The following is a 13277-nucleotide window of genomic DNA, read 5'->3' as shown; positions in this document are numbered from 1 at the left end:
ATAATGGGGGTTAGTGTTAGCCTCTGTACCTGCTAACACTAAGCCCCGCCTTAGTAATGGATGCTGTCAATCAGCCGGCGACCATTACTAAGGCGGTAGTAATATAGTTTAAAAAAAAAACACAAAGACATAGAAAAAATATTTTATTGAAATAAAAAAAAAAACCCACACAGCCCTCATTAACCATTTTATTAATAAAAAAAAAAAGCTGTCATCGAAGTAGTCCTGGAATCCGCCGTAGTCCAACGACCGAACCTGTAAGAAAACACACAAAAAATGATTAGTAACACATGTGGTAGGGTATGTGCACACACACTAATTACGTCCGTAATTGACGGACGTATTTCGGCCGCAAGTACTGGACCAAACACAGTGCAGGGAGCCGGGCTCCTAGCATCATACTTATGTACGACGCTAGGAGTCCCTGCCTCGCTGCCGGACAACTGTCCCGTACTGAAAACATGTTTACAGTATGGGACAGTTGTCCTGCAGCGAGCCAGGGACTCCTAGCATCGTACATAACTATAATGCTAGGAGCCCGGCTCCCTGCACTGTGTTCGGTCTGGTACTTGCGGCCGAAATACGTCCGTCAATTACGGACGTAATTAGTGTCTGTGCACATACCCTAAGGCTTAGATACAGGGCCCATGTGTGATACTGTCTGTGGGACCCTATATCTAAGCCTACCACAAGGTAGGCTTAGATACAGGGTCCAGCAGACAGTAATCTTATACAGTATAAGATTAGTGTGTGCTGGGGCCCTGTATCTAAACCTACAGTGTGGTAGGCTTAGATACAGGGCCCAGCAGACAGGATCACGCATGGGCCATGTATCTAAGCCTACCATGTGATTGGCTTAGATACAGGGCCCAGCAGACAGGATCACACAATCTGTGATCCTGTCTCATGGGCCCCCTAAGCCTGATACATCGTAGGCTTAGGGGTTGTGCAGTCCCTAAACATTGATGGCCTATCCACAGGATAGGCCATCAATAGCTGATGTGTCGCCCGGGACCCGCAAATCAGCTGTTTTGAAGGGGCCGCAGCACTCGTACGAGAGCTGCTTCCCCTTCATTTCACTACTCGCTCACACTGTGAATCGCCGACACCGATTCACAGTGTGACCGGAATGAAGTGACAGGAATGAAGGGGAGCAGCTCTCGTACGAGTGCTGCGGCCCCTTCAAAACAGCTGATTGGCGGGTCCCGGGAGTCAGACCCCGCCAGTCAGGGCTAACCTTACCTTCCTCTTCGGCCGCGGCGGGAGTTCTGTAGTCTCGATGCTGTGCGCGGCGGCATAGCGCTGTGACGTCATGCGCTGCGCACAGCGCTTGACGTCAGGACCTCCGCTGCGATCCGGAACCAGGAAGGTAAGTAAAGTATGTTACTATAGTAACAGGGGCCCGCGGCCCGAGTTACTATAGTAACTTTTTATTGATGTGGTGCGGGGGGCCGTGGGCCCCCCTGGCTTCGGGGCCCGGTCGCAATTGCGACCGCTGCGACCCCTATAGCTACGCCAGTGGCTGTGTGGCACTACCAAGAAGGGGCTGTGTGGTGCTACCGGGGAGGGGGGCAGTGTGGCACTACCTGGGAGGAGGGGGCTGTGTGGCACTACCAGGGAGGGGGCTGTGTGGCACTACCAGGGAGGGGGCTGTGTGGCACTACCAGGGAGGGGGCAGTATGGCACTACCAGGAAGGGGGCTGTGGGGCACTACCAGGAAGGGGGCAGTGTGGCACTACCTGGGAGGAGGGCTGTGTGGCACTACCTGGGAGGGAGGACTGTTTGGCACTACTTGGGAGGGGGGCTGTGTGGTACTATCTACAGACGGCACTAAAATTATGGGGGTACAAACTGGGGGCCTAACATCTATATGGGGGCATAAACAGTGCCTTACGTCTATATTGGGGCACAAAGTGATGTTTTATGCCATTTTACTGCCGCCGTGAGTTCCCACGCAAAGAGGCCCACTGTGTCTGTGTCGCCCAAGGGCCCACATAAACCTGAAGCCGGCCCTGAGTGGATATAAAAAGTCTACACTCCCTTGTTAAAATGCCAGGTTTTTGTCATGTCAAAAAATCAGTACAAGTTGAATAATTTTAGAACTTTTTCCACCTTTAATGTGACCTATAATCTGCACAATTTAATTGAAAAACAAACTGAAATCATTTAGAGGGTAAAAATAAAAATAAAACTACAATAATGTGGTTGTATAAGGATGAACACCCTCTTATAATTGGGGATGTGGTTGTGTTCAAAATTAGCCGATCACATTTAAACTCATGCTAAATAGTAGTCAGTACACAGCTGCCATTATTTAAAGTAATTCTGAGTAACCCCATATAAAGTTCAGCTGTTCTATTAGGATTTTCCTGACATTTTCTTTGTTGCATGTGACAGCAAAAGCCATGATCCATAAAGTGCTTACAACATATCAAAGGGATTTAATTGTTGCAAGGCATCAGTCAGGAGAAGGGTAACAAAGAATCTTCAAGGCATTAGATATACCATGGAACACAGTGAAGACGGTCATCAAGAAGTGGATTACATTTGGCACAACAGTGACATTACCAAGAACTGGACGTCCCTCAAAACTTGATGAAAGAACAAGACGAAAATTGGCATGGGAGGCTACCAAGAGGCCTGCAGCAATATTAAAGGAGCTGCAGGACTTTCTGGCAGGTACTGGTTGTGTAGTGCATGTGACAATCTCCCGTATTCTTCATATGTCTGGGCTGTGGGGTAGGGTGGCAAGAGTTAAAGTCTGCCAAAAGCATGTGGGAAAATGTGTTATGGTCTGATGAGACCAAGGTTGAACTTTTTTGGCCATAATTCCAAAACGTTTGTTGCAAAGCCAACACTGCACATCACCAAAATAACACCATACCCACAGTGAAGCATTGTGGAGGCAGCATTATGCTTTGAGGCTGTTTTTCTGCAGCTGGAACTGGGGCTTTACTCGAAGTGGAGGGAATTATGAACAGTTACAAATATCAGTCATTATTGGCACAAAACCTGCAGGCTTCTGCTAAAAAGCTAAAGATGAAGATGAATTTCACCTTTTAGCACGACAACGACCCAAAGCATACCTGCAAATCAACAAAAGAATGACTTCCCCAGAAGAAGGTCAAAGTTTTGGAATGGCCCAGCCAGAGCTCAGACCTGAATCCCATTAAAAAACTGTGGGGTGACTTGAAGAGGGGTGTACACAGGAGATGCCCCTCGCAATCTGACAGATTTGGAGTGCTTTTGCAAGGAAGAGTGGGCAACAATTGCCAAGTCAAGATGTGCCATGCTGATAGACTTCTACCCAAAAAGACTGAATTCTGTTGTCAAGTTAAAGGGTAATTGAACAAAGTATTAGTTTAAGGGTATGCATATTTATGTAACCACATTATTTTGTGTTTTGTTTTTTTTCCACCCTAAAAGATTTCAGTTTGTTTTTCAATACAACTTTACAGATTATAGGTGACATTAAAGGTGGAAAAAGTTTTGAAATGATTCATCTTGTACAGATTTTTTGACATGACAAAAATCTGGCATTTTATTAGGGGTGTGTAGAGTTTTTATATCCACTGTATCGATGTATTATGACTGTGCATACACTGATCTTCCATAACATCACAATATTCAGTAGACATCCCTAGTTCCGCCAAACAGCTTTGATCCGTCGAGGCATGGACCCCACAAGACCTCAGAAGCTGTACTGTGGTATGTTGCACCAAGACGTTAGCAGCAGATCCTTTAAGTCCTTTAAGATGCACGTTGTGGCCTCCATGCATCAGACTTGTTTTCCCCGCACATCCCACAGATGGATCGGATTGAGATCTGGGGAATTTGGAGGCCAAGTCAATACCTTGAATTTTTGACATGTTCCTCAAACCATTTCTGAACAATTATTTGAGGTGTGGAAGGGCACATTATATGTTGTAAGAGGGAATTGTCATTAGGGAATACCGTTGTCATGATGGGGTGTACTTGGTCTGCAACAATGTTTAGGTAAATAGTACATGTCAAAGTAGCAACCACAAAAATGCCAGAACCAAAGATTTTCCAGCAGAACATCGTCCACAACATTACACTGCCTCTGGAGGCTCGCCTTTTTTTTCCCTTAGAGCATCCTGGATCCATCTCTTCCCCAAGTAAGTGATGCACATGCACCTGTCCGTTCACATGATGAGAAAATGTGATTCATCAGACCAGGCCACCTTCTTCAATTGCTCTATGGTGCAATTATAATGCTCACAGGCCCATTGTGGGTGCTTTTGGACAGGGGTCTGCATAGGTACTCTGACCGGTGCCCCAAACGCAGCAAGCTGTTATCCACTGTGTGTTCTTAATCATAGCCAGCATTAACTTTTTCAGCAATTTGTGTTTATAGTGGCTCTTCTGTGGAATCAGACAGGCTAGACTTTGCTCCCCACTCACATCAATAAGCCTTGGGCGCCCATGACCGTGTTGCAGTACACTGGTTGTCCTTCCTTGAGCCATTTTTGATAAGTACTAACTACTTCATACTAGGAACACCCCATAAGCCCTGCTGTTTTGAAAAATCTCTGACCCTGTCGTCTAGCCCTTGTCAATTTGGCCCTTGTCAAAGTCGCTTAGACCCTTAAAGGCTATGTACACCTTTGAATGGAATTAATTTTTTATTAAATTAATGTATTTTGTGTTTGAAATCCCTTTTTTAATTGACTTTTATTTAAAAAATGTTTTACTTTATATGATACAGCTTCTATGTATCTTGTTTACATATAAGCTGTATCTTTCTCTTAGCCAATTCCGTCAGTTCAGCTAAAATGATGACCCGGCTGAGAGCGGGTCCTGCATTCCTCTGACACAAAGGATCCAGCTAATATCAATCACATCTAAGTTGTTATATTCTGAGCCAATGGAACCCTGCATTCTGTGGTATACATAATCTGTGCATCTCCCTTTCTGCTTTTCTCTATGATGAATTCCACCCACTGTTAAAACCAATGCAATTTTATTTCACAGAGACATCTGGTGTCATTTCTGTACCTAGTTTCAAAGCTGGAGAACTGATGTGTTTAGAATGCAAATCCTCAAATTCAGACCCTATGCATTTAGTCTTAAACAGTTTACATTTTCTATTGCACATTAATGTTTCCAAACAGCTTGGAATGAAACTAAGAGATAAAGAAAATAACCCAATAAAGGTCCCAATTAGGTCATATATATTCACATTGGAGGTGATAGACACTAAATTACCTCTGCATGTATGATCGAAGTAGCGTTATTCCTAGGAGAAAATACATCATAATGGAACAGACCATCATTGTCAGCCCCAGGAGTATTGCTCGGTCTTCTCCTGCTTTTAACGCTGTCACAGTTTTCCTTTTGTCCAGAAGGTCATGGTCCTTGATTTTTTGGTAGAAATTTCTAAAAATAAAATCTTATTATTAGTTTTGGAAATAATAGAAGAAACATCTAAGCCAACACAGTAAAAATATCTGTTACTGTTATTATTACTTCTGTGTTAGTAGTATTATTCCTCCATATATCCAGATATGTTGTGGAGAATAAAAAACTCCAGGTGTTGCACATAACTCTGTTAGAGACCAAACATTTTCATTAGAATTAGGCCTCATGCACGTGACCGTAGTGGTGTACACGGGCTGTTATATGCGGCACGGAGTGTCACCCGCGGCCGCCCGCAAATCACGGGCCGTGCACATTGCCGTGTGCATTCATTTCAACGAGCCTGGACCACATATCCAAATGAGAGTGGTGGAGACAGAATGTGATATAAGTTCGTACATTTATTCCAATATCAATACAGCTAAGCGTTTCAAGATCGGACCAATCTCTTCATCAGGATTACTAGACACATATGGTGCTGAAATCTCAGCGAAGGTTTATATAACTTAAAAGATCGCCAAACTGAACTGTCAAAAGGGGGTCAGAGGTTAAGAACACATTTTGTATTTTTAAATACATAAAAGGATAAAAGGTTGCTATATAATAAACGGCATTATTCGTGATAAAACAAGTAGAACGCAAATTGGATAAAACGCATGAACTTATATCACATTCCGTCTCCATGATTCACATTTGGATACATCTATGGGACACTTCTCCAAAAAATTGTGCATCACTATGCCAATGAGGACAATCCTTGCTATGCACATGGAACAGCGCTGAAATAGGAAAAAAAACGTTTTTTTTCTTCTTCTACCACATCGCTATATTGATATAAGTGCCCCCCCCCCACGATCATTGGCGTAAGTCCATACTCACAGATACGCAGTCTGGGATGTTGTGCTCCAAGTACAACACTACAAGGATAGCATAATTGCTCACCTTGTTTTTCCCTGCCCTTGTTTATCACCTCAGATGATGCACTATGTGCGCCGGGCATTGTGCTTTTTAATTTATTTTTCCTATAGTCAACCCCATATAAAGGGCCACCTTAACTGCTTTCCTAATTGCTGTTTTCTTGTTTCCACCCTTTCCTGCTTACCCAACAAACCCATTACCATTCTAACCCCCTTCATTCTTTTAATACATTACACTTAAGTCTGTGTCTCTCTCCTGTTATTCCCTTTCCCACTCAACAGGTGTACCCCTCCAATTTCTGTGGGTCATCTGAGTAAATACCTTTCGTGCATCAAACAAATTTATTTATTTTCAATAAATATGTTGAAGTTACCTTTTCATGAAGATTATATAAACAAAAAAAAATTGTAAAGTGAAATTGAAAGCTTCAGTTGGTGTTGGACACTTGTAAGTGCATGCATACCATAGAGGCAGAACACGTGGCTGCTATGGGGCCGTTAGAAAGAAGGGTCCCAGCCCTTGATATTCCATCCCTCTTGCTATTGCATGGTGAGAACTTGTGCAGGACTCTCCTCTCCAAAGGAAATGCATTGTTAGCAAACAAGAGGTAGAGTAATGGCAAAAAGGGTCATAAAAAAACATGGAGGGGAAAACAAAAACCAGGACCCTTTGCCCTGGGTGGCAAAACCCAGGGTCATAATGGGGGGCACATTTTAATCTTTGCCCTCTGTTCTTTGTATACCACTGAAGACTTGAACTTGTATTGTGCTTTACGAAATGGGATTTACACATCACTACACAATAACCACACCGTAGTCAGGATTTGTGTCCCATTAACTTCTATAATAACCTCTGTGTACAAAATGTCACTGCATATAAGACTGCATATTAATTATGTTTACAAAATCCATATACTCATCTTCTAAAATACTCTATGCTGTTAGGATTAAAATACTCTGCTGCCGTATATCTCTCCATTACAACTTCAACCAAAACGAGCTATAAGAAAAGCTGATGCCAAAGTAATGCCCAGACTTTTAAAAGCTCACAATGAATATCAAATGTCTGTAAATAGCAAACTTGCATTTCTTCTCCATTTTTTAATGCATTTTATTAATGTAACCTATTTGGTATGCAATGATTAAGCCATGTTCTTACCTATTAGCAGATTGTCATTTTAAGGGATTAAGTGTTCCATTTGCATTTACTGGTATGCCGCCGCAAAAAATCCAATTATTATAAATGTAGAAAATCATGAAGCACAAGAAAGGTTGTATCATCTTTGACAATTGGTTCTGGAAGGCCTTAGCAAAGCTCAAAAATCTTACTGAAGAAAAAAAAAATACATATTTTTGCACCCAGGGTGCACAAATCTTTAATGTGTAAAAATAATCCTCTGATTTTGGACCACTACTATCTAGTAAGCAGGTAATATTTATGGCAAATGTTTGTTTCTTATATTAATAGATGAGACTTAGAGAGAACCTGTTACCACTCTTGACATTTTTGTAAATACCTGTATTCCCCATGAAATAACAATTCTGGAGCATCCTTCCTTAGAAGTCTACATTGTGCCGTTCCTCTGTTATTACTCCTAGAACTTTATGAATACATTGACAACTGGGAGTTACCACTTGGGGGGTATTTCCCTACACAGTCTGACACTTTCCAATGAGTGCTGACAGAGTGAGACCGTGTAGGGACACACTCGTTTAACAATGGAAATGCCCAGTTAATTTATTCATAAATTTCTAAGAGAAATAACACAGGAAGGGCACAATGCAGGTTTGTAAGATAATGTGTTCCAGAATTGTCATTTCATTAGTTAATTAGTATTCACTTTAATAGATTTGTGAGGTAACAGGTCTTCTTTAAGAAAAACAAAATACACATTGCAGGCAATGTACGTTTAAGAGTAACTGTAAAAATATTAATTTGGCTTTATTATATATTTTTATGCTCCCTTTGCTCTTCTGTCACTAACTTCCTTTATGATGACCAGGTTTTATTCCTCTGAGGTGTAACCAAACTTCTTAAGGTGCTGCCTCACTTATTAAGGATTTCAAGAAATGTAGGAATTTGCTCAAAATATATGTTTTGGTCTTTTGGATCTTGTTATGAAAGACCAGTACTTGAATGAGACTCTGTGCGCAGTTATCATGAATTCTAGGGTCACAGGGAATATCCAATGTAAATAAGATATAGTTCAGCAACTCCTTGGTTAAAAAATCAAAAGTTTACTGTGCCATATTAAAATAGGTATAAGAACTGGCCTACATGTTTCAAGCGTGTAGCTCTTAGTCACGGCCAACTACGTTAACTAAGAGGTTCACGCTTGAAGCATGTAGGCCAGTTCTTATTCCTAATATATATAAAATGGAAGTCAAAAAGCGCTACTTCATCCAGACGGTAGAAAAGAAATTGGTTAGGTATTAATATAGTATTTATTAAGGTAACGTGTTTCAGCGCCGGACTTGCGCCTTCATCAGACCTAATGAGGTCTGATTAAGGCGCTAAGTCTGCTGCTGAAACGCATTACCTTAATAAATACTTTATTAATAACTAACCAATTTCTTTTCTACCGTCTGGATGAAGTAGCGCTTTTTGACTTCTGTTTTATATATATATATATATATTTTCACATATATTTATATATATTTTTTCTCACGCTGATTCAATATTGCGTGGTGGAGCCTTGTGGTACCGTTGGCCAGGAAGCAGCAGCAACTTCATCAATTGTATGCCTTCAAACAGTGTTGTGCCTGGATACTGCTCAACTTTCCCAGGTGAGGATATTTCCTACACCTGGTTTACCCATTCACCTTTGTTTTGGGATTCTGCACCATGAGGTGCTTTTCTTATTCCTGGATTTTTGTACCTATTGTAAGATGGCACAATAAAAGTTGCATTTTTTAACTGAGGAGTTTCTGAACTATGCTCCCATTTACACTGGATGTTTACTTGCTGATCATCAAGACATGTCCTTGCACCCTCACTCCGGATCACTCTTTGCCACCATTAGGGCATGTTCACACGTGGCAGAGTTTTTCCGCTGCAAATGTTGGTGCATATTTGGGGCAATTACACAACGAATCTGCACCAACATTTGCATATTTGACAGGTAATTCAGACGTTGCAGAAAACACAGCGGACTTGCCACAGATTTCAGTTTTTGCATTGCAAAGGTTGAAATCCGCAGTGAAATTCCGCTGCTTCTCCGCAACAGACAGTGCATGCTGCGGAGGGAAAATTCCGCACCGCAGCCTATGGTCCGCAGCGGAGTTTTCCGCAACGTCTGAACTAACTTGCCTAAAAATGTATAGAAACAAATGTAAAAAACGGCCGCTGGAGAATTCCACTGCGGATTGTCCGCCACGTGTGACCATGCCCTTACTTTCTTGCAACATGCAGTACATCTTTAAAAAATAATAACAAGAAAGGCCTTTTCTTCCAACTTATATATTGTCACAAAAATGTCCCCTATAAATGTAAATAATTAATACCAATAAATACCATCTAAACTGAGATATAATAATTGAAAATATATAGATAATAATGGTAAAAGTAAAAAAGGAATATTTTAGTTCTGTATCTTTTGCATTTTAGTTTAGGTTAAAACTTGCAGTTGCCTTTGACTAGTTTCATCTAATAAATAAATTCTCATTGGAACATAAACTTACCACATGGAATCACAAGAAGATAGCAAGACAACGCATAGTTCTCCTCTATATTACATTACTTCCATAAAAACCATTTACTTGGCTAGCTTGTCAGTCAGCACAAGCAATAACGTAATGTTATTTTGGTAGCGTATCTCACAGATATTTGGGCACTGTATAGTGGTATTGTTTTAGCACTGTATAGCACTGTTTATTTGTTCAGTACATGGAGGTATTATTTGGGCAGTTTGTGCCAGTATACTTTAGGCACAATATAGCACTGTTATATGGACACTGTAATAGTAGTATTTGGTCACTGTATTCTAATATTCTTTAGGTACTGTATAGAAGGACAATTGTTTTAATTTTGTTAGTGTTTAAAATATTTCAATAAATTGTAACTATAAATTTGTAATTTTAACATGTCTGTTTTTATGACCTTTTTTTCTTGTCCCCCTTTCAAAAATAACATAAAAAAGGACAAACACATGATGATTTGACTGTAGCCTCCATAGACTTTAAGGGTATGTGCACACACACTAATTACGTCCGTAATTGACGGACGTATTTCGGCCGCAAGTCCCGGACCGACCACAGTGCAGGGAGCCGGGCTCCTAGCATCATACTTATGTACGATGCTAGGAGTCCCTGCCTCTCCGTGGAACTGCTGTCCCGTACTGAAAACATGATTACAGTACGGGACAGTTGTCCTGCAGAGAGGCAGGGACTCCTAGCATCGTACATAACTATGATGCTAGGAGCCCGGCTCCCTGCACTGTGTTCGGTCCGGGACTTGCGGCCGAAATACGTCCGTCAATTACGGACGTAATTAGTGTGTGTGCACATACCCTAACAGAGAAGTTTTGCTGCTGCTTTTTCTGATGAGTTCCAGTTTGGAGTATGGGGAGCACTGCTTGGTATTTTATTCAGCCTGGATCCACTTTTACTTGATTAGAACTAAGTAGAGATGGAGAAATCGATTTATACTAATCAGTTTGTTACGCATTTTCCAAAAGTTTTGGATTTTCGTGAATCCCTAACATTGGGAATTCGTCAAAATGGTGGTTGCCATTTTACAGATCATAAGAAGACAAGAAAACTGAGAAGAAGGATCACATGATCTCTGGCAGTAGCCCAGTGGGCTTCCCCAAAATGCCTTGCAGAAATGCCTCCCTCTAACACAGCCAATCATAAGGGGTATAGGTGTGAGTCACTGATGACTCGATGGATGACAGTCATATGATTCATAGCCACTAGAAACAGCCTAACAAGGAAATGCTGCTGCTTTGTTTGAATACAGATAGCAGAGAGGATGTGTGAGAGAGAGAGAGAGAGAGAGAGAGACATTGGAAAATACAGAATCAAGAGAGATAGTGGATTAGTGTCAGTGAATGAGTGAATGTGTTTCATAGTGAGGAGAAGAGAATAGATAGTTAGATTTACAATAATTTGATAGGGAGATATTTTAGAGAGACATAGGAGTCAGTCAGTGTCAGTGTGTTAAATAGACAGGCAAGGAAATGTGGTTGGACCCTTGGTAGCTGGCAGGCCAGATACAACAATGAAAAAACAAATGCCAAAGGCAGGGAAGCCCTATTTCCCAGCTACCATAGAAATTGTTAAATTATATAAACTAATCTTTATTATGCTATTTCAGCAAACAACAGACAAACAGACAGACCAACATAAATGTTTAAAATTCTCTATGCAAGGAACGGGTCAGCAATCATTAGTAATTGTGTCAGTGAGCACATGTATTTGATTTGCCGTCTGTATCCTATAGACCGGCAGGGTCTGGAGAGCGTGGTTTGTACCAGTGGACTCCTAACATTTAAATTGTTAAATTGTTAGATTGCTAATCCTTAGTATCCAGCATGTATTAAAATTGACAAGAGAGCCCCCCCGACATGTTTCGCTACGAATGTAGCGTCCTCAGGGGTTCACGGGGCTACTGATGGCACGCCGAAGAGTTCTGGCTGTTATGGGAATCCTCAGTGACGTACTAGGGGGGTGTGTGTGCGCGAGTATAGCCAATAGTAATAGGGGTGGGCGGGAGGCTCCAGCCCCAGTTTGAGTGACAGATGAGACTGCCAATAAGACAGTAAGAGGCCCGGGCAGCTGAGCAGGAATGCTCACGCATGCGCTCTAGGGCACAATCAATACTTATACTCGGGACCACTCACGATCGGTGAGTGTTGCATCTATATTTAGATCAATAAAACAAGAGAAGGTCACTGATGTTAAAAGACAAATCTAGGATATATACTTTAATAAATGAGAATGCGTGATGTGAGCAATTTATAGAGTATAAGGGAAGATCGATGATATGGCAGCATTGTCAATGTTAATACGATGCCAGTTGGAATGACAAGTGAAACTGCCAATGGGACAATAAAGAGCCCGGGCAGCCGAGCAGGAAGGCTCACGCTCGCGCTCTAAGGCTAATTCGATAGCTGTACACGAGACAACTCGCGGTCGTATTGTAAATATTGTGTTTATAATTGAATCAAACATAAATCACTGGTGTTGAGATAGAATATTAAATATGAAAATATATATGTACATGAAGTGAGTGATAAGGCAACAGGTATCATTTGCCAATGAGATGCCAGTCAAATTTAAAAGGATAGATCTGGCTTTAGATGTATGTGCACACTTTTATGTCAGCTGTGGGCTGAATTAATAATAATGAAGGTGACAACATATATTAGGTTGTAGGGTTGTGTTTTAAATAAACATGGTGATAGTCAGGTAGGTAATCGTGTATAGCATATGCTGATAGTAAATTACTAAAACACATACAAACGTTCATCAGAAGCAATATCTATTGAGAGTTACAAGAGGATATAGGTACCTTAGATAAAACAGACAGAATATGGGGCCATCAGAACTCAAAGTTGGACAATGTCTGTAAATATTATGTCCTATTTACGTAAAAGTAAAACGTATACGAATATAAATTAGATTAATGTAAATCCTTCATTCAGACCAGAGGGACTGAGGGAGCGTAAACGATGAATCCATCATGTTTCCTCCTGTAATAGAATCTGATCTAGGTTTCCAGCTCTAGGTCCTAATTTAATCTGGGTGACACCCCAGAATTGAAGTAACTTGGTGTCGCCACCATGTAGTTGGTGCATATGTCTGGACAACGTAGTGTCCTCTTTCTGATTAATTGTACTCAGATGCTTGGAGATTCTCCTTCTTAATTGCTGTATGGTCTTACCCACATATAGTTTAGGACAAGGACATTTCGCTATATATATCACCCGCTACTCTGACAGTTAATGAACTGCTTGATAGTGTAGGTCTTACCATCGG

The 13277-nt window shown here is 41.2% G+C and overlaps 1 protein-coding gene across 1 annotated transcript in view; it reads right to left on the bottom strand.

Moving 5' to 3' along the window:
• Positions 1-13277, bottom strand: part of KCNMB2 (potassium calcium-activated channel subfamily M regulatory beta subunit 2) — a 626403-nt gene that overhangs the window by 60935 nt on the left and 552191 nt on the right. Inside the window, exon 4 of the mRNA XM_075861645.1 lies at positions 5230-5400. Coding sequence (XP_075717760.1) covers positions 5230-5400 — 171 coding nt within the window. The remainder of the gene's footprint in view (positions 1-5229; positions 5401-13277) is intronic.

This window comes from Rhinoderma darwinii, chromosome 4 (genome assembly GCF_050947455.1).
Source record: "Rhinoderma darwinii isolate aRhiDar2 chromosome 4, aRhiDar2.hap1, whole genome shotgun sequence".
Lineage (NCBI taxonomy): Eukaryota > Metazoa > Chordata > Amphibia > Anura > Rhinodermatidae > Rhinoderma > Rhinoderma darwinii.
The sequence above is the reverse complement of the archived record's forward strand: the minus strand, read 5'-3'. Positions and strand labels throughout refer to the sequence as shown.